Source organism: Podarcis muralis, chromosome 5 (assembly GCF_964188315.1).
Source record: "Podarcis muralis chromosome 5, rPodMur119.hap1.1, whole genome shotgun sequence".
Lineage (NCBI taxonomy): Eukaryota > Metazoa > Chordata > Lepidosauria > Squamata > Lacertidae > Podarcis > Podarcis muralis.
In genome coordinates, this window is record NC_135659.1 from 31,704,932 (window position 1) to 31,726,857 (window position 21,926).

Genomic DNA, 21,926 nt, shown 5'->3' on the forward strand with positions numbered 1-21,926 from the left:
CTTATAGGCAGAAAGAATGAATTTTAAAAGGATATCTACAACAGCACTAATACGGAAGCTTTATACTCCTATGTCTCAGAAGATCTTCTCAAAAGAATTCAGACAGCATAATTCAAAGGACCCATTGGCTCAAACATTGTTAGGGTTCACCTCTGCGGCATAATCTAAAATGGCTTTGTATTTCATTGCTTGGTCCTCAGGTTTTCAGGAAGTGACACAGAAATTTTTGTTTAGTAAAATGGAGAGACAGACAGACAAGTCCTTCCTATGCATATTAAGACAGCAAACTGCTTATTTGTTTGTTTGAGACCTGGTTGTTTGATGGAACACAAAGGAGTCACAGGATCACAATCCCCCCCGCCGCCCCACAATGTCCCAATTTCCAACCGAGAGGCAGATTGTAACATCCGAATGCAGCAAAACAGGGTTGGAAGGTTGTGGATCTATGCAACTACATTTCGTCAGAGAAGACCACTGAAATTGATATGTCTAAGTTAGGCCTGCCCTTTAATGTCAAGGGGTCTACTTTGAGGAGGACTAAAGTTAGAGACAACTCACGTTTTCCCAGTGTATATATATATAATGACACGTTGAGGTTTGCTACAAAACTAGAAGTCAGCAAAAGCACAAAGGGTGGAAGGCAATCAAATTTCATTCATGAACAAACAAATGGTTTGATATTACAACTGAACCAGACCAAAGCATTGACGGGCACTCCAGCAAATGAAACCATTACTTTAAAATGTGTACTTTAATTTTGATATAATCTTCTCTGCCTTTGTATTTTTGCCCAAGATCTGAAGAATACATACACACCAGTTTCCCAGCTAGCAGTAGAATGGATGGGCATTTCTCGCTTCAAAGACTATCGATAGTGTGTTTAGGACATCCACATTAATTTCAGTGGTGTTCCTCAGCTTGCATGGATCAGGTTCACACAAAGCTCCCTTAAGCACACTAAGATAAGGCACAGCACCATCGTTCAAACTACTAGACTGCAACTCACAGAAGTTAGCTTCCCACAGGGAAATCCTGCTTATTCCTGCAGGTTGGAGGATGCATGTGTCAGTGGCATTTAGTCAAGATCCAGAACTGTGCATGTTGCATCTTCCATTCGGACTTCCTACTAAGGCTCCAAAACTATCCATTATTTCCATAATGAAAGAGATCCTCCATATATGCTTAACTCTGTCATAGCGCAGAAATTCCCATGTGGAAGAATTGTCCAATGTTCCAGGAAATCAGCTGCTGTATTATCGAACTGAATACTGTTCTGAGACTCCCATCTTTTTATGAACAATTCATTATATAACTTAGTCTCACTGGGTGGGTATACTCACCAAGCCAATCCTGAGTAAGTCCTTGCCTGCTAGAGGTGACTTTCCTGACCCCAGGTAAGCCAAACTAGTGACTTCTAGGGGAGACATTTAAAAGGCTGCAACAGGGACAACTTGAGGAAGGGACCGAACTATACTATACTATAACCTGGCATAACTTTGAACTTCCTTAGTTGTACATAATGCCATTACTTAAAATATTTTCTATCTTCACGGCAATCTTATGGTGTTAACTATTTCCAATTTTTATGCCGTATGATATTATTAATTATATTATAATCATCCAATTTAAAAGCCTTATTGTCCAAAAGGGTTGTTTGTTCGTTTACATGCATAATCTCAATTACATGAGGTTTGTGTATTCCTTGCCATGAATATTGTATACCAGCCTGTGCTCTTGGATAGCATCCCATGCCTGCAAACGTTGTGTAACGTGTCAGGTTAACTGGATACAATGCAAGGGCTCTGCGTACCTCACCTTCCAGGGCAGACCATTTAATAAAATTTATCAGAAGAGTTGTGCAGCACTTCGCAACAGTACAATCAAAAGGCCTATAGCCGGAACAAAACTGATTGGCCACTCCCAAACACCAGTCATAATAATACAGAAAGGTTTAAAGTGAAGTGAAAATTCTGCCTGAACATGTGCTGTGTCATTACCAAAGTTTTAAAAGAGTCTTCAAAACACTGGAGAGTTTTTAGCTTGACAAACCACATGACTGCACTGTATACAGAGCGATGCAATAGTGTTAGGAAATATACACTTCCTGTTGTTTACAAAGCCTAGACGACTTAGCTGATGAGAGCAAAAAATGAATCACAATACAGGTTTAATGTTGCTGTTATCTGCATATCTGAAACACTCAGCAATACTTTTGAGTTCTGTACCATTGCCAAAAGTCACCTATTCTGTAGAGTTAAATGCATTCCTTATTTTCATAAACCCATTAGAAAGCAGAAAAAACAGATTCTAAAGTTAAAAGCTGCATAAGAATTCATTTCTGAATGGAAGTCTGCTATATTATTATTATTATAGTGCACTGAAGTCACACTCAATTACAAGTATTTTCATTTTATGTTTTTATTATTTAAATACACCATACTAGAGCAAATGTCTCTGAAAGTATCACAAATAAAAGTTTTCTTCTTCTTCATTCAGCAAATTAGGAGTAGGTGAAAATTTCTACACAGTAGCTGCTATGAGCTTGATTTTTTTTCTTTTTTGTGTCATGGGAAGTAGCAACATTAGGACAAAAAAAAAACACTTACATGCATACATACATTGTATTTTACAGAGATACAATAAAAGTGTTTGTGATAGAATATCACAAGAGCCCCATCTTTCCTTTATCTCATGTTTTGAGTTTTGAAACACATTTCCTTACAACACTTAAATATACAAAGAGCAAAGAGAATGTTGTTAAGGTAAAACACAGGGTACAAATTCTGACCAGTGCCCTGCTAATTGTTAATGAGGGTAGAAAGCAGACTCAAAAGCTTATCTTAATTAGCTTCATTAGTCATTTTCCCCACTCCCTCCCCACCCAAAGTTGTTCTCTTCTGGTGGACATTTTTCTCCATTTCCTCTACAGTCTCCCAATAGCCCAGATTCATGGAGTCCTTAATGTTCATTTTCAGTCATTTTAATACACCAATAAATGTGGGAAGGGCAACCAAGAGTAAAGAAGGTGCAATGGCATGGAGCTGGCATTGATGCTAGCTACAAAGGTGACTTGTCTACTGGAGACATGGGATCCATCTGTGATGAACAAAGTTTGAGATGAAGGCACGCATTCTGCAGTACTCTGACCTTTTAGCAGACCTGCAAGGAAATAAAAATGGGCATCTTAGCTAAAATGCTTGATTTGAGTCAAGTGTGACTGGTTTCGCATTCTCCTTATTTGCTTATCTTATTAAATTACTTTCCAACTGCAACTCAATTAAAGGTTTTCTGCAATACTTATCCAAGTCCCTGAAGAGTTCAAACAGGGGAAAAACAAAACAGACCACACTTAAAATGTAATAATAATAATATAATAATAAGAATAATAATAATATCCTTTAAGTTTTGACAGCAGCAAGATACATTTATCACAAAGGAAGGATAGAAGCTTCTGATGGGAAATCCTACAGTTACTTTTTTTCTTTTATAAAAGATGCATTTCCCTTGGACAGGGATGAAATGACACGCCTTGCCTTTGAAGCACACAAAGTAAAGTGATCTTCTAAATTAGGAAAAATTCTGTCTAAAGCAAATAAGATACCCTCCCCTAGGCAACGCTAGTTAGCATGCTGCATAGCACAAAAGCTAAATATAGACATTTTGGAATATTTTCCTCCCATTTAAGATTCCTCATCTGCTATGTTAGTTAACGTTACATAAACTCTGTAATATACGAAGTCAAACATGTGCCTCCACAGTGATGTGTTAATGAATTGTGATAATTAAAAATGCCTAGCTCGACAGAAATCTAACTTCCATGGATAAAGTAGAAACGATCGACAGTCTTCAAATGCAATCTGTTTGCAATTACCAAAATGAAATAATATATTAGATTTTTATGGTTTTTAAATGACATTTTGAGCTTCCTAGGAAGTTTTTTGTTTTTTTTTACCCTTTCCCCAAGTTACTAAAAGCCTGAGGTCTATTAGTAACTGCAACCCCCCACTTTCAAGCTAATTAAAGTGGTGGAAGCTTGGAGGTTTAATTCCCCAGAGCTGATGCTCAGTGTGAGAAAGGTAATTTGTCTGTCCAGAACAAAGATTAGGGAGCAGCCAGCAAGCATATTTAATAAATGAGCATCAAGTGTCCTCTACTATGGACAGAGACAATACCAATTATGTAAGTACAAGGGAATTGTTGAGCGATATGTAAACTAGAAGATTCTCTGCAACAGACAGAATAGCAAAACGTAACCTAACTCATGCTTTATTTAAAAGTATAGGAGCTAGAGCCAAGCAAATGCTCTGATCATCGCCAATGAAAGGAAAACTTATACCTTGTGAAAAGGGTTTTAAGGGTAGGGAGTAGGAAAGAAACTCGATGAGCTTTTAGACAACATTCCTCAGCTACAAAGTGACAAAATCTGCACAGGACATCATAAACTTCCATCAAGCACCCAGCTTTTTTGGGGGGGGGGTATTTTACTGTCCATAGTTGGGGGTGGTAGTACAATATTTTGTTTATGATAGTAAGGATATGGTTTAAGAAGTGGTTCATGCTGGAGGCTACAGGCTTCCCATCCCTGCTGGATGGAGTTGATGTCTTCTGAAATAAAGAAGGACTCTGGAACCAGCTTATTAGGGCAACATCAACTCCTGGCCATCATGCAGAAATGATACTAACCCGGGCCAGAGCAAACAAATCACAATGCAATCAATGTAATTCCAGAGTTTGCTTGGCCGCCTTCAGGTTGTCCATCACCAATAAAATGCCAATGAGCAAAGCAGAGTATGGGCTACTATTTCATTAGGTGGAATATATAGGGTGCTACAGCAGGACTGCATTTGGGCTCCCCTTAACGTTTACTAAAGCAACAAGGCTGTGCTGGGTACTGTAAACAGCAGAGATCAGAAGCACTCATTGTCCAACGAGTTACAATTCAAATGATAGGGAAGCCAAAGGAAGAGGCTAAAAATGGAGTGTGGAAGAGGGGTTGGAGCAAGTAACACAGGACAAGCACACACAACAGCTTCATTTGTGAAGGGCTTTCTGTGGTGCTAGCAGAACAAGCTTACTGGACTGAGAATTCTAACTTTTCCCTCCGAGTAATGCATAGATTAGTAACCCAAAAATATGCAGTGCTAAAAAAGCGCACAATCCGCTTTCTTCCCGGACTCTAGAATCCTATTAAACTTCAGCCATGAAAATTGGGCTTAACTTATAGTACACCACCCTCACACAACCCCACTTGTGGCACTGATAAGCCACTCACTAGGCCATATTAGTGTCACCCGCTGAGAACATCACTTTGTCGTCCATCCCTCCCTGCATCTTTCTCAGCACCTCTTTGCCTCCCTCTTTAACATACTGTAGCTATGCAGTTAATAGCCACAGAATCCAGGCACTGTTCTTATTGAAGTCTTCCTGCACAAAGAGTTACATGTAGGATGAATACAGCTTTGCAGCCCCTGAATCCCTGTTTCTATTCCACACTTATCTTTCCTCTGTAACTGCCAACATTAGTATTACTTTTGCTGAAGCACAGCAAGAACAAAGGCACCATAAAGCATATTAAACTTTTACTGCATGCACAAAGCAAACGGATACACAAAAAAGCTGAACTAGATGCAAGAAGTATTCCCTATATTTTAAACAGTTATTCAGAAACAGGGACTTGAGGATAGCACCTGGCCTATAGGGGATTCCAAAACAATATTTAAAGAAGGCAGTCCTCCTAAACTCACTCACACAGGAATAAGCCCTACTGAACTCAGTAGGACTTTTATTGGGAGTATAGAACGCATGAGAGTCCTTAACTACATCTAACATACAACACACTTGGTCACTATTAAATTTAGGGCAGCTTTCTAGAATACACGTACTTATAGCAATGCACCCCTATTAAGGGGCAAGTTCATGTTCTTCTGAACATATTAAGCCTCTAAAGATTCCCTGATGCTGCAGACTTCATAAGTTGCCCAAAGGTTGCTTCGTTCGTTTCTTTTTTCTTTCTTTCTTTTTATAAAAAAGACTTTATCTTCAAAATTCCTACTAACAGATAAATGTTATTTTTGCTATCCTTGGAACAGACATTAATGAAGTCCCTATTGTAAATCCATAAAGAATTACCAAGTGAAGTGTGCACTTTGTTTCAATGCAATAACTCAGTGCTGTGTGATTGCCTGGGTTAATGATGAAAAAGTCAAATATACTATCAGAGCTGATGGAAAAATCCATCACCAATCTGAAATTAAAATTCATCTGTGGTCAATAAGATTTAATATCCATGCAAGTGGCGCTGTAAAGAGTAAATGAATCAATGTCATCAATACATAATCAGTATGAAATATGATGTGAATAAAATTATGTGCAAGACTTGTGCATTCAGTGTTTTCTGGACCAGTGTGGAATGAACAGTCCCTTAACTGAAGGTTGACAGTAATTATTATAAATTAGGCATAGCAGTTATCAAAATGCACTCACTTGCATAGCTATGGGACTTATTAGGGAGATTAAAATAGATCTAAAAACTGTCCAGTTACAGCAGAGGTACAGGACAACTGTTGATTAAAACTGTTCCCTACTTTGCTAGTGAGTAAGCCATATTACACTTTAACACCAAAAACTAGAGACATAACGGACATGAACAAATGGTGCTAACAGAAAGTAAAGCATTTTTCTTGAAAATCAAGCCAACTCTAACTGAACCAAGTAATGTAACTATTTTTCTAATGCTACTGCAATGATTCTACAAACCACTACTGTGCCATTAGCTTATCTGACTCTAGAATGCTACAGTTAAGTACATGCACTTGTTAAGACAGATCCAGATTGTATCCCACAAGTCTTCTTGACGGCCAGAATTGTTTTGGCAAATGCAAACACACACACACACACACACACACACACACACACAGAGGCTTGACCCAAATTAAACTGGAGTCACTTCACAATTCAAGCACCTCAATGTTTGGAACTTTACCCCCTTCACTACATTCCATCGTGTAAAGCCATTTGAAAGATATTCAGTAGTAGGCTGAAAAATGTATTAATCTTGTTTTAACTCTAATAAGGTCCATTAGCAATTGTTCAATATTCACCTTCTGGTCTGGCAGTAGTGGATTGCTCTGAAGTGAATTCAAATGACCATTGATGAGGGCTGTAGGTCTATCATGTTCGCAGAATAAACTGCCATTGATGTAGTGAAACCTGTCTCCAGGGACCAGGCGATTCCGGCAGGTAGAGCACGTAAAACACTGAAATGGGTGAACAAAAGGCAAAGTTAAAACTGGAGGGAGGGCATTAAAAACGCCAAAAAAATATTATAATCTGAATTACAGCAAAGTTAAGGGATATATGGGACTTTGGCCAAATACAGGAAGCTGCACCTGTTGGAACCCAATAGTGTGTTCAGACCTGCAGCACAACTAATCACTAGGACAACATACGCAACTTCAAAAGCCTTTCCATTTATGACTAAGCCCGTTTTACGAATTTAGAGGAGACGCTGCGCTGCTTTTATTCCAATATAGATCTGTGCACAGGTGCTGCAATATTTGGGGGTAGAGGGCGGGGACAGTGTCAGAAAGACAATTTTTTCCTACCTTAAGATGATAGACATTCCCTTGTGCTCTCATAACCAGCTCACTAGCAGGAATTGACTGCCCACAAGCACTGCAAGCGCCGCTATTTCCAAATAACCTGAAAACAAAAAGGTGATGCTTATTATTTTCTCCCCCCACCTGAGTCACTTGTGAATCAAGAAGCCAGTTCTGAAAGAGCCATTTCAACTTGTCAAAATCCACCCCTGAAGCTTGTTTACATACTTTGGGGCGTGATAATTTAAGAGACTGCAACACAAGCCAAATTGCCACAGGAGCACCCTAGACCTCTCAAGACTTGGAAGCACAGGATCTAATAAAATATTAACTTGCATTCAGCAACACAAACCAATTCTGTACAACACTTTTTATCAGATTACTGGGTTTGTCATAAAAAAAGGGACAGAATTCATGACTGGAGTTTAAATGCATTGTGTCCTTGAAATTATATGAAGAACTTTTTTGTACTTTAATCATATCTTGAGAGATGAGTCATCAAAAGGGTTAAGAGGATTTGATTGTATATCTAAGACGACATCATGCTCAGTGTATTGAAACTCCAGTAAACCTCCAGCAGGGCAGAGTTTCCATTAGAAACTCTCGGCTATCCAGGTTGATATATAATGTGTATGGGTTAACCTTTTCAATCATGGTGTCAACACTTTAGATTTGCCTCTGCTCATCTCTTTCATCCTAACCTTCTCTCTCTCTCTTGATAATGAAATGCTTGCTCCAACTTCCCTCTATCTGCTCCTGAGTCCACAATTTAGATTACTTCATCTCTGCTAGCAACAAACTGAATGAAATTTCGATTTGAGCAGAAAGTAATTTACCGGGATCTGGACCCATTTGTCATCATATCTCTCTGGGTGTTTGCTGTATCACTGCAGTTTTCCTATGCAATCAAATGAGACCACAACATCTGCCATGGGGGTGGGGGGGGGGGGGAGAGAAGAGGGAACGCAGAGGAAGGAGGGGGGGGGAAGGACTGAAGGAAAATATACACAATTCTTCTAATGCATTTAAAGGCACAACATACTGATTTGAGCTACAATACTTTAATGAATATTGATCTCCCACTTTTACAGAATATGTATGCTAGAATTTTAAAAATGGCTTTTTTCTCTCTTGTTTGCTTTTCTGCAGTTTCTCACTGCACCCACAGCTATTACAATGATGGACCATCTCATAGCGAAGGAAGAATGTGAACTAGCTGGCAGGCTCCCCCTCCCATGGCTTAAGATTTGGGTGCTTTGGGGGGGGGGGAGAGTGCAATAGCAACTATAAAATAAATGTACTGGTGTCATAATATTAATTATTTCCATTGCCTTTTTTGCCCAATAGTAAAGTCATACATTCGTGCTTGTGTATCAGTCTGGAGGACGCGTTACTACTGAAAATGCTGTGATCTGAATGTTTGCTGCGTGCCTCCGTATCAAGGAGGGGGGACGAAAATAATTGCTTTGAGTTTTCCAGAATCAGTGCTTGCAGAGGGAGGCTTGTCATGTTCAAACTACTAATTTGCTGTCGCCACTTTATTGAAAATAGCCTGTAAGTTGGTATTAAATGTATCGACTGAACGACAGGGAGAGTAGTAAAACTGCCCCTTAAGATGGCTTTTAATAGGAAGCCTGAGAAACAAATTTTGCAGCAGCATCGATTTGAAGAGTTCAATCAAAACTCCATTTCAAAACTAATTAGTCTGAGATCCGCAACACACTGACACTTTCTTGCGAGTCAGAATGGGTACAAAGGGAAAGCTGAACTAATATACTGCCAAGACCTCCAGCCTAAAAAGGGCTGAACCATCCAGAAAAAAAAGTAGATGGATGCTATTCTAGTATCTGCTGGATCAGGAGGACCACTTCAAACTATTTACAAGGACAACCGATTTCACTGAGAGCTTCACTATGTGTATTCTTTCCACCACTCCCCATTATCAGTCGCAACATTCTAGAAGGAAGTCATTTAAAGAGGCAGCGAGAAAGGCATATTTAGGTCCATCTGCAGAACTGTGACTAAAGTGGCAGCAAAAATTACAACGGAAGCTTTTCTAGAATGGCAAAAGGAAGATCTCATAGCTGAATATTCTCCTCCCAGAAGTACACACAGGCACACACCCCTCTTTTAAAGGAGGCAAGACAGAAAAAAAGCCATCTTTCACAGCCTCCTGTGGAAGAGGCGAGGATTTCAAACGCACCACACAATTTAAAAATCATTTTTAGTCATGCTGCTTTAACTGTGACACATTCTCTTCATAAAGTATGTGTGTATCATACAAACTTTCCTGAGCAATGGTGGTTGCGCATCTAAATTAAATTTTAATAATTGCAAGTCAAAAATGTAATCCCAAAAGCTACTTGTACATCATTTTAAACACACACACACACACACACACACACACACAGCCAGCCTCGTTCTAAAAGAATTTGAATTTTTGGAAGTCACAGCCAAAACTAACTTAAGGCAGTCTACGTAATCTGCAGGGTTAGGCTACTACTGAAGCAAATGTCCAGGACTTTGCCCGTTACTTTTTTTAGATGCTTTTCTTTTCTTTCCTACTAATGAGAATACTCTTATTTTGCGGCACTTTATCAGAAGCTTCAGATAATTTTTGTTTCACCATGGAGGAAGACAATCATTGTTAACTACCCTCATCCTGAAAAGTTGTTTTTATATGGGTTCTGTGAGAGAGGAGAGTTAATTAGCTAATCAGGGAGACTGTCCAGGACAGTATTTAATTTAAAAGGCTGGAGGCTTTAGGTGCTCAATTAAGTAACTATCGGTCTCAGACTGGACTTTAATGGGCTCTTTTCTCTTTAACTCCAGCAATGGGGGAGAGATACCCCAGGTCAGGCTAATTAAAGCCAGGGGACTCTTTAATTGCGATGACAGAAGTGGTTTCAGTTTCCTCTCTTTGGGTCTTGGAGTCCAAAGAGGTTGTTAATATTTCAACATTTGGGCAACACAATCAATCACCAACACTGAGATGTTCCATATATGGATGAAAGGTCCTACATTTTGCAGCATTATGTAATGCCACCTTAAATTAATCCCAACTCTCTTCCTCATTCAAAACCTTTAGAAGCGGACAGAGGTGATGAGATGGGAACAAGAGGATGTGGGGTGGGGGGCTAGCTGAAAATTTCTATTTATTCAACTGGAACACTTTTAAAATAAATTACAGAAAAGTAAGGTGCAGTGTGGGGATTTTTACCATGCTGTGGAAAGCAAACAGCTCTGCACCACAAAGAGTTTTGCATTGCCAGTCCCGCAGTTCAATTTTCCCCTTGCACCTGAAAGGGGTGGGGAGAGGAGAGAGAGGAGGAGAAGGGAGGGGGGCGCGACATATCTGTACCCAGAAGCATCCAAACTTCCTAGCTGAAAGAAAAGCACATCCAAAGCTACTGATCCAGAAGCAATTGGTTTTCCATCAGATTTCCTATACCGGATCCAAATTCTGTGCCAGCTGTATCAGATGTAACAAAGGCTACGCAAAAAAATTATGCCTACAGCCAAGTCCATTAAAGGTACTTCAGCATAACTACAGCCCAAGCACCTTAAAAGCACCAGAAGCTATTGATACTTAAGGGGGAGGAAGGCGGCTGTGCAAGTGCTGCATTAGAGGGAGAGGGAGAGAGAAGGGGGGAAGAGAGAGGAAAAAATATCAGCCAAATTACGCTTGGTTAATTCAGAGTAACAGATCTGCCCCCAAGTGAATTGGAGGCCTTGAATTAATTCTGTTATGACAAATCAAGATAAACGTTCCCCCTAAATTGCATGCGATTTAATTAATTTTTGAGATCCTGGATTTTTTTTCCAAGCTAATAGTTCACATGCTCCTGTGCTGTCATTGTGCTTGAGTGGGCAGACTTCAAAGTGATATTAAATAACCAACTATTAGATTTACCTAGCACGTCCTATTGGAAAAATGCCATTTAATTACCTAGCCTGTTCAATTAAAGGGACAGCATTCCCTGAATATAGCAGCTTGCTGTTGATTACCAGAAAAATGAACTCGTTGCCTGGCTGCTCCCTCCCTTTCCTCCCCTCCTCAAATGGCTCATACTGTGGACAGACAGCCCACGTGAATGGCAATGAGCAGCAAGGAGAACAGAGAACATCTTTTGCCTGTTGGAATGGGAATCAGGTGCTTGCCGCCCGGCATGTCAAGCACAGTGCCACGAACACTTTTTTTTTTGGGGGGGTGACCATGCTCTCATGATCTAGCCAAGGCTATATGCTCCTCACCTGGCCCCCCCCCCAAAAATATATTTCCACTGCCACCTCAGTAGCAAACACCAGGTGGGATATAAGAGATTATAATCATATTAAATAGACATTTGTACAGAAAGAGTTCTCGAGCAGCACTAGCCCTTTAAGAAAAGCCTAGTTTGTTTCTCCCTCCCCACCACCTCTTTCAACCACCCCCCCAGCCTATTCTCTCTTGCTCTCTCCAAGGCCAATTTTGTTAATTAAATGTTTTGTTTGCGACACAGCTCTCATTCATTTTGGACACGTCATTCCAGGCAGATCTAAGCCAGGGACGAGATCTCATTAGATAAAACCTATCAGAACTAAGAGAAAATGGAGGAGACACTAATTAAAGCTCTTAATTGTGCAGATTCACTGCCACGCTGCTGCTTTATCTAGAATCTCATAGCTGGGAGGGCTGCCCATCACCCTTCTCCCTTCCAAATAAATTCTTCTTTTGCTTAGGGTACTATGGTTGTGAGTTAAGGGGTCAGAGAAGAGTCAATGTATTGCCATCCTTTTACTTACATGAACACCCCACAGCCCTCTCCTGCCAATAAAATCTGTGGCAATCCTTAGATAAGGTAAGGCTGGTTTGGTAAAGCCACTACCCAGATTTAGTTGTAGAGGCCCATAGTGGTGGTTTAAAAAAACAAAACCAGTTGTCTTGTCCTATGAAGAGACTTCAATCAGTCAGTCCCTATCACCTCAGAGGCTGAATGATCAATTTGTCTCTAAGCTTTACGACAAACATCTCATTGAAAGTCCCATTAAGATCAACTTAATTTCTGCAAGTAGTCAAAAGAACAAAATCACGACTTATTTCTATATATTTTCCTACATGATCCTCAATAAAAACCACACACACTGAAGAGCACTTGTAAAATGGTAGCATCTTGTTTGTTAGTAGATTAGGACATGTAGCTACTTATGTCTGAGTCATCAGGGTCACAGATGAAAATGCTGGAACTTTATGTACTTGGGTCAGTAGACCTTTGTCCTATGGAACAAATAAGCTTCCAGAAGTGCACACTCAAGTATCCATATTTTATTGGACAAGCTATTCAGTTCTAGTGAAGAGTCAGACTGATGGAATAAAATCAGTTCAAATTTACCATCTGATAAAGCACCCTATTTATAATAGCCTATATTAAAACTGTAATAAGTTTTGGCCACACAAAAACCTGAGGCAGAGATTCCAATAAGCTGGCCTGAACTTGCCTTAGGGGTACAGTAGACAACTTCTCTTTTTAATTAGTAGTGATCAGAAGAGGTTTGTTTGATGGTTTTAGTAGAGAGAGACGAAATCTGTACTGTTCATTGAATCTGAACAGTAGTGTCAATTTTTCCACTTCAAACAAACCTCTTTTTCTAACCGTTCTGCTCTATTTAATTAGAATTCTGTCTCGCTTATGCAGTTGCTTCGGACAGGGATCAAGAACGCATCGCTGTAAGCCTGCACACACTGATTTTCAAGCATTTACTTTAAAAATCCACACACTTAGCAAAATGAATGCTGCAATCCCTTAAAACCTTTCTATTGCCATTTTGTTTTCTGTATTCTATTTAGCTGATTGAAGGTGCTAGCATAAAGAAGAGCCATTATCAGAACAAGAAAGGGTCTCCTTATTGGTGTCACCGATTCAAAATGCTGTTGCCTCCAGAATCAGAACAAAGTAATATTTAGTATGCAACTTAGAGTTGTCACATAGTTAAATGTACAAATTCCAGAAGAAATCGGCTCAAAATATTTATAACTAAGTATTTGAAAATAGGCACAAAGAGATTATTTTAACCACTAAAGCTTGCTCACTCCTTCCAAGAACTGGGATACTTTTTCAAATCTATTCTAAGTATGAAAATCAAGACTATCTAGAAAAAAACTCCATATGCCTTTACCTCACATTCTTTATATGCCAAAGAAGGTGGGAGGGGGCTGTTTAATTACTGGTTGCTGAACTAGAACACCTCCTTAAAGCATTCATGTGCATCAGTCTATCAAGTCATTTACTCAAATTAAATGTGTAATCCTTCAAAATGCCTTCTTTCAAAATGAGTTTAAAGGAGCTTGAGTTCACCTGAAAAGATTGAATGGGCACCTGGACCTCTTAAATTCTTTCTATTAATTGCTCTAAAACTAGTGGGGGTGGGGAGAAGAAACAAACACATTTTTGTTATGCAAAGTGGAGGAGATGCAGAATACTGGATGCAATAAGAAATATTTTAAACATTGATCAAACCATGCACATGTTCACTTTTATACTGAAAGATATGCTCCACAGCAATAGGAAAGCATGTATTACCACTGTGTTGGGTGTACAGAGTTTGGCACAGGAGACGGTCACAGTCCCTCCAACAATTAATCAACTCTTTCACAATGAATACAGAGAATGAGTCATTCCATTTTCATTTAAAGGTGCTTATGCAAATAATAATATAATAAATCAGATACTGAAAGAGTAGCTCTCTCACTGTTTTAGCCTCTTCCCACCACTGTTCTAGCAAACTCTATGCTTGCTCTCACCCCATTAGGTTCCAAACAAGCGTCCTTCTGCCCCACTACCATAGTAGCTTTGGGCAGATAACTGTTTTAAACCAGGACTTTTCTCTTAAAAGTTTAGGGTCACTTTAGGAGTTTTATTCTACCACACCTCTCCTTGAGCCATCTACCAAAGTTTTCTACTGTAATCCAGGAAAAGGATTGTTTCATTAAATCAGGCTTCTAGTTTTGAACTACCCCTTGCAACCAGAGGTATTTCTGGCCTGCAGTTCCTTCTGCTTCATAGGAAAAGTATGGAGTCGTGTATTCAAGAAACCAGCAAACCAGCCTAACTTCCCCTGTGTCTCTCTCACCTGATGTAGTCGTTTCTGCACAGGATCATGCCGCTCTTAGTGTAGCAGGACGTACCAATTTCTCCCAGCTGGGCTTGGCAGCAGGAGCACTTCAGGCACCGGCTGTGCCAATAGCTATCCATGGCATAGAGCAAGAAGCGATCAGCAATCTTCCCCCCGCAGCCTGCACATCTTTTCCATGAGAGGGAGCCACTGGTGACCGGGGGAGGCTGCGAGCTGCTGCCTGGGTTCACCATGGTCTGGATAAGGGAATAAGAAATAAAGAAAAATGAGATGAAGGGGTTGATTCTCAGACTAAGAGCTCTTGCAACCTGCCCCTCCCAGCCCAAGAAAGATGGGGAATAGCAGCAACTTGTTTACTTTTCAGAGCCTTTGTTCTGGGTTAATTAGCTGCCTCCCCTTCCAAGTTGGCTGGTGGTGCTCAATGACAGTTTTAGCTTGCAATACTGCTGTCAAACTTAGAGTGACCCCCGCTTTGTTTGCTGCCAGGAAAGTACACACACCTGGAGTCTCACAGTCTACATGGCCCTCCCAGATATAAATTGCTGGGCCCCACAGTCCTAAAATGATAATGGCATAAAAAAACAGCCAGAGTGAGGCCACAATCCCTGACAACTCTTGGGGAGCGCAGCTGTAGCTCACCAGCTGCAAATGATTCTGGGGATTGTTTGGTTCTATTTTACAGGAGAGGCAAGTATAAGCTCCAGAGAAAACTGTGAGAAAGTTGTGAAACTAGTTTTTCAAGGTCTCCCTTTTCATGCTATTGTTATCTGCAAGGGCTCAGCCGGGATCGTCCCTATTTATTTATTTATTTATTTATTCAAAAGATCAAATGAAAGTGGGGTCCTCCTCCCAAAGGACGCTTTACTGGATAATAATAGATCACTTAACTTTCAGAAGCCTGTTAACTTCCTATACAAACACATCTACTTTTGTCTCACTAATCTGCCCTTGATCAGCAATTTAAATGCTAAGCGCTTTGTTGCCCTTAAAAAAAAAAGTTTTGCGTAAAAGCAGAGAGGCAGAACAATCAAGCATGCCCCACTCAGGAAACAGCTAGCATGGCTGGCTGTAAAAGTGCTGCTTGGGGAGGGGTGGAGGTGGAAATAGACACACATGCAAACCCACAAGTGTGTTTCTCACTTTCTAATAAATGCTTTGTACAAGCAGGGCAACAGGGAGATTAATAATGGAACCAATTCATAAAGCTTACTCCAAACTGATTAATTTGCTCTGCCTCAAATCCAGTAGTCGAACAGGCTACTGTTCAGTCATTTGCACTATAAAAAGATCAAGTTATTTACTGCCAATTAAGCAGTGTGTTTTCCCTTTGTCCTTTGTAAGCTGTCCATGCTCAAGCTAAAGCATCTGGCTGTTTGCTAAGACATATACCTCTGAAGCGAAAGAGTGAAGAGGAGAGGGCAAACTTTTCCTGCCACTTAGTTGCCCAACTAAGTTACAACAGAAGCTTCAGGGTCCTTAAAATAGGCCACTTTAAAAAAAATTAAAAGGACCAAACAAAACAGGATTTCCTTCAAAATAACTCCTGATCATATGTTCAGTTGACCACACAATAAACCAGACTGCGAACTGCACCAATTAAGACTGTAACTAAAAACCCCGAGACTTGGGAAAGAGAACCACTCTAAAAGCCATTAGCATTGCATTTCTCTGAATGCATCATATACCTTTATGTAAATTGATTTCTGATGCATTTAACTCATGGAATGGCCTTTTGTTACCATTTCCAGCAATATGAATCTGCATTTCTTACTTCTGATTAAAAGCAAAAAGGATTCCTAAAGTATGTTAAACCTACTTCCCATCTTTCCAAGACCAAAAGCACCCCACACAAACCCCACTGCCTTGCTCCCACCCACCCTGCCTTTGTTGAAAGGTAAATATTATATATAAAAGGAAACGCTACACTGACAGAAGCATCCAGTAACCCCATTAAGCTAAAGCTCTTAAGGACAAGCAATACCTTAATGCTGATTAAATCTAAAAGAGATGAATCAAGAGGACTGACCAGAAAGTGACTCCCTTGATAACTAAGGACGGGCCCTCATCAAGTTTCATTTGGAGTTGGGGGGGTGGGGGAAGAGAAAGAGAAGGAAAGCTTTTAACTTAAATAGGCTTACTCTGGTAATTACACAGCCAAGCAATTTAGGTCCTGGAACAGAGGCAATGAAACAGAAAGGAGAGCTGGCAGCTAGAGGCAAAACACACACCCCCTCCCTCCTTTTAACAACGTCTCTGGTGATTTTAATGGAGACCAAGGGAGGGACAGGCGTAGAGCTTGCAATTTGTAGTACCAAAAAAAAAAAAATGGATGCTTAATTCACGGCTTGGTTTTAATTAGGTTGATTCATCAGATTTCCCCTGAACAAAAAGGAGGAGAAAAGGAGAGGGGGGAGAGAGAGAAAGAGAAAGGAGAGTGAGAGAAGAGAGCAAATGCCTCACTTAAGATTATTCTTTCTCCCTTTCCTCCTCCTCCTCCAAACCTGCCACTGTTTCAAAATAAGTGGGTTTTTTTACTACAAAGAAAGTGGGCGACCGTTCCTCCCACCTCCTCCGCGACTCCCAGGCAGAACCGGGCGCGGGGGGGGGGGGGGTAGGAGAGAGAGAGAAGCAGCGCGGGGCAAAGCAGGCAGCCTTTTGTACCGCTACGCCGGGCTGCGGGCGGCCCCGCCGCCGCTTGGCTCCCGGGAGGTGCAGCCAGCTTTCTCTCCCCCCCCCCCCCATCCAGGCGATGGCGGGGGTGGCCGTGTTTACTTCCCACTCCGGACCGCAACGAAGTGGAGAGGGAGAGGGTAGAGAGAGGAAAGGAGAAACAGCTACAATCATCCAAAAGAGGGGGGAAACCAACGCACCACCAAGCAGCGCTCTCTTTCTCCACTCCCGCGCCCACGATCTTACCTGTTTCCCCTCTATGGTGCAAGAGGCCGTGGACAACGTGGCTGTAGCTTCGGGAGAGCTCTCGCAGGGGGAGACCGGCGGGTTGGTGCTGGTGGGCTGGCCCGGCTCGATCCCGATTGACGGCGGACCAATTCGGAGCAAACCCAGCGCGCTCGCCGGGCTACGCGGAGCAGCAACCCTCCGTCCGGGTCAGGGAACTGCAAGCAGCCCCGGGCTGGGAGGGAGGAGGAGGTGGTGGTGGTGGTGGTGTTGGAAATGTCCGGGAAGCGTTTGCTCCAGCCCTCCTTTCCTTCCTTCCTTGCTGCTGCTGCTTCGTCCTACTCTCGCTGCTTCCCCTCGAGGGGAGATGCAGAGCTGGGTGGTTGCTGCTGCTGCAAAAGGCGAGCACGGGCGGCGGCGCCGACGCCGCTCTCGCTGCTGCTGCCGCCGCTGCTGCAATAGCTGGGTTAAGTTTTGGCAGATGTGGCCGCACTTCCGAGCTGGCTCGCGCTTCCCCCCACCCCTTTCCCGCCGCCACCTCCCTGTCGCGGGGCTCGGGCGGCTTCCAAAGCCTCTCGCCGCCAACGGCCAGCGCAGGGGGAAAGTCCCGAGAGTGGGGCAGCGAAGGAGCCGGAGCGCGCGGCTGTTGCTGTTAAGACGACGGCGACGACTGAGGAGGCGGCGGCTTCTTCTGCTTCTTCCTTCCTCCTCTCACGACCCTCCGCGGCTCCCCGGGCGGCGCTGCCTCGTCTCCGGACGCGCGCAAAGGAGGCCTCCGTCTCCCCGCTGGCGCCTTCCTCGCTGCCTCTCTCCGCCGCTCTTGCCCATGTGTTACTGACAGAGCAGAACCCCAACTACTCCGCGGCTCGGCCCCTCGCGTCACAGCCGCGCCGGCCAATCCGCCCGCGGCTTGTTGAGGCGGAATAATAAAACCTGCCAATCGCGAGCGGGAGGACAAAGGAACGGGGCTGGGGGGAGGGAGGAGGAGGGAACCGAGTCAGGTGGGGAGCCGAGCGGGGCGGCAGAAGCTCGAGCGAGCGAGGAGGGGGTAGGACGTCGTTGTCGTCCGCTTCACTCAGCTCCGCGTCCGGCAGACCATCTCCTCCTTGGCCGCCGTGCTTACCAGTCCTTCCTGTCATTAAAGGCCCCAGTCCTTCTGCGCGCCCTTCTTCGGGACCAGAAGAAGCACTTATTAACACGCGCTTAAAACTCGAACGCAACCCCCCCCCCAAGCACAAACTATGCGTAGGGTCGCAGGCCGCGAGCTCCGAAACTTAAAATCACCTGAGGGAGCCGAGCCAGGAGGGTGGGGGGAAGACGTGATAGGATGAGGTTAGGTTGTGCTGTCGCCTCCTGCGCGCGCCTTTGGGAGCGGAGTCCGTTAAATTCCGTTGGGAGTTTAAACTTCGGGGCAGAACGCGCAGGGGCGTCAAGGCAACGGGGGGTAGCGAGAACAAAATTTTCTCTTTTTCTCGCCCAAAAGTAACAGGCGAAATCCCCTCATGAGGGCTTCTCCTTTGCTGGGAACAACCCCCGACGAAACTTTGAAATATTAAGAGTGGCGATATGCTCACTTTTTATCAGGGCGCTCGCTTGTCAAGTGTCCACCACCTTCATGCAGAGTGTTGCTTTGCAGGTTTCAAAAAGCTCACCCTGCGAGTAGATCATCTTTATTCTGGCAAAATACAGAACATTTTGTGATTTTATATTCTGATTTTGTTCCGTGGACCGCCCTGAGACCTCCGGGTATAGGGCGGTATATAAATTCAATCAGTCAGGATGGGGTGGTTGGTGGACGATATTCTTTAATAATTAAAAAAAATCTGGTCCTGAAGTGACTTCCAAGCAATTCATTACAATCTGTTGCAGCCTAACAGGATGGCCCTAACTTGGCAGAGAGAGAAAAATACCTGAAATACAGAACAAAACCCTTATCAAAAAGATCCACAAATAATACTGTACTGAAAAGCATTGAAAGTACTGTACTCAATTAATTGAGGTTCTGCACTCCTCAACCCCCAGCAGATGCCTTTCCCCAGCGAAAGCTTGCTGCTTTTTAATGTCGTCTTTTGGGGGGCTGTGGTATATTTTTACCCATGATTTTTTTAAAAAAGCTCAAGAACTTTGGTGGGTGATCTTCAGAATAAAAGCTCTGTCTCCCCCTAACAAAAATCTCAGCTTCGCCCATGATACAGGATGTAGCTTTTTACATGGAAATACAGGACAATCCTGTATTATACAGGACAGGTGGCAACCCTGCCGTATTTACTCAGGTCTAATGAGCCATTGAATCTAATGTGCACTTCAGTTTTCAGAACCCTGAAACCCAAAAAAGTATTTGCTGGCAAATGTAAATGTGACATCAAATCTAATGTGCACCTTAATTTTCTCGGCGTAATTTGGCCAGAAAAGGTGAGCATTAGATTCAAGTAAATACGGTGTTTGCATTTATTTGACCACAGCTTCCCTGGAGCAGAGCAAACCGGTGAACCCCAGTCCAAATTCAGTGGGCTGCTCTATGCTGGCTCCTTTGGTCTGAATAGTTCAGCAACTGCTGCTCCCCTTCACTTACTGGAGATGTTACTGGGTCTAAACAAATGTGTGCTGTGCTGCACTGCACTAGATAGATGGGTAGCATTGAGTAAAACTGAGGACGACTAGAATGCCTCCAAAGCATCACTTTTACCACCTTTTGCCCTGCTGGCCTTCCCCAATCTTTCCTCTTTGTGGCACCACATAGGAGGTTTCAAATGGAGGGGTTTGGAGCAGGGACGTTGGCTCAACAGGTTTTGCAAGTTGGACAGGACTGTGACTTTCCCCAGTGCTAAGCTCTAAGGCAGATCCAAAGAGGATTAGTGCCGATAGCCAACATTAAACGCCGCTGTAACTATTTTCCATAACTCCTTTTCCGATACTACTCCTTCCACCTTCCTGCTGAGTGCTGAAGCAGAGAACTTGACTCTGCAGTGGGAAGTTCAGTTTTGAAAAGGGCTTTTACTTTCCTTTAAGTCCTCTAGATGTTTACTTAGAAGTGAGTTTGAGGAGATTTGCTGCTCCCAAGCAAGTGGGCATCGGTTCACAGCCCTGGTATCTGTGCTTGTACGAGAGCTGTATAAACGAAACTCTTCTCTTGCCCTACAAAAAAGAGAGAGGAAAAATAGACTCTCCTTTTCAGTGTCTCTTTTCCTGCATTTAGCTTGCAGGCAAGCCTCTCTCCTTTCATGTTTATCTTCCTAAACTGGACTGTAGTCATTCTGATAAAATTATAGTGCCACCTATGTATTCTTTACAGTGCCTGTGATAGCGTTGGTTTTAAACAGCTCTTAAAACAGATTTTATATACATTCTACTTTATGAGGGCCATATCAGCACCTCCTACAATTCTGAAAATCACAGCCAGTTTAGGGTTCTTCACATGTGCCTTTTTGTGAGACATGCTATGCTTCTCAGCATGGGCATGTAGAAAGCGCTACCTACCGAAGGGAAAATTGACTGTCTTAATTCTTGGGCAGAAACATTTCCTAGTCTTTCAGATAAACCTAGAAAAATGACTGCCCACATACTTCATGATAGCTATTTATCACATAAGAGAAACAACTTTTGAAATGCTTTCATGTCTGCTTACCTAGATGCAGTTCTTATCATAGGCAGTCAGGTAAATGGATATTTGCCAGTTTTCCTTGACTGAGAAGCCAAGAGCCTTGTGCATGCAAAGATTTAGCTCCATCACCAAACTACCAAACTTATATTAACTCTGAATGTCCATCTCTCTCCACCCCCGTTGTTGGAGTTTGGTTAATTTGTATTTAGAGCGGCTTCTCTAAGCCACTTTATTGATAATGAACAAGTATAACTCTTCCTGTTGAAGGAGAGAGTGAAGAGGGTACAGATCATCAAGGCAGCAATCCTCAAACCACTTACTCCAGGGCACACTGGCTGGGGTCAATGGAATGGGACTCCTCCAAAGTGCAGCTGGAGGTATTAGCACTGATTATGTTGATATTGAAGGAATATAGGGTCAGGCCTCCTAGGCTGTTTTTTCTCTCAGAAATTTCAGAGAGCACTTTAGACTCAGTCCTATGCTCACACACTTAACACTTTGCCAGCTCTTCATGTGGTATACTACTTAGGACAAAATTTGATCCTTTGATTGGAAAAGTAAAAAAGAAAAAGTTAGCCGTGTCCCTCTCATCAAAGCAGTGGCCATTGATTCTTAAGTACTCCTTGTTGAAATCAATGGGGAGTTCAAGCTTAAAAATTAATGCTACTGTAACTCAGTGTTATTAATACCCCATAAAATTTTAAAAGAGGAATATGTTT

The 21,926-nt window shown here is 42.4% G+C and overlaps 1 protein-coding gene across 1 annotated transcript; it reads right to left on the reverse strand.

Annotated features, from left to right (window-relative positions):
- Positions 1-2,402: 2,402 nt before the first annotated feature.
- Positions 2,403-18,478, reverse strand: LMO4 (LIM domain only 4). Its single transcript, XM_028732868.2, has 5 exons — positions 17,628-18,478; positions 14,709-14,947; positions 7,605-7,701; positions 7,101-7,256; positions 2,403-3,159 (listed from the first exon to the last, which is right to left on the reverse strand). Exons 2-5 carry the CDS (start codon positions 14,942-14,944, stop codon positions 3,151-3,153), a joined length of 498 nt encoding a protein of 165 aa, XP_028588701.1. The 5' UTR covers positions 14,945-14,947; positions 17,628-18,478; the 3' UTR covers positions 2,403-3,150.
- Between the last annotated feature and the right edge of the window lie 3,448 nt (positions 18,479-21,926).

Excerpts from the sequence above, each read along its gene's own strand:
- LMO4 (XM_028732868.2), bottom strand. The coding sequence starts at position 14,944 with ATGGTGAACCCAGGCAGCAGCTCGCAGCCTCCCCCGGTCACCAGTGGC. Across the intron at positions 7,702-14,708 it reads TGCAGAAACGACTACATCAG|GTTATTTGGAAATAGCGGCG; the intron begins GTGAGAGAGACA and ends TTTTGTTTTCAG. Across the intron at positions 7,257-7,604 it reads GGAATGTCTATCATCTTAAG|TGTTTTACGTGCTCTACCTG; the intron begins GTAGGAAAAAAT and ends CACCCATTTCAG.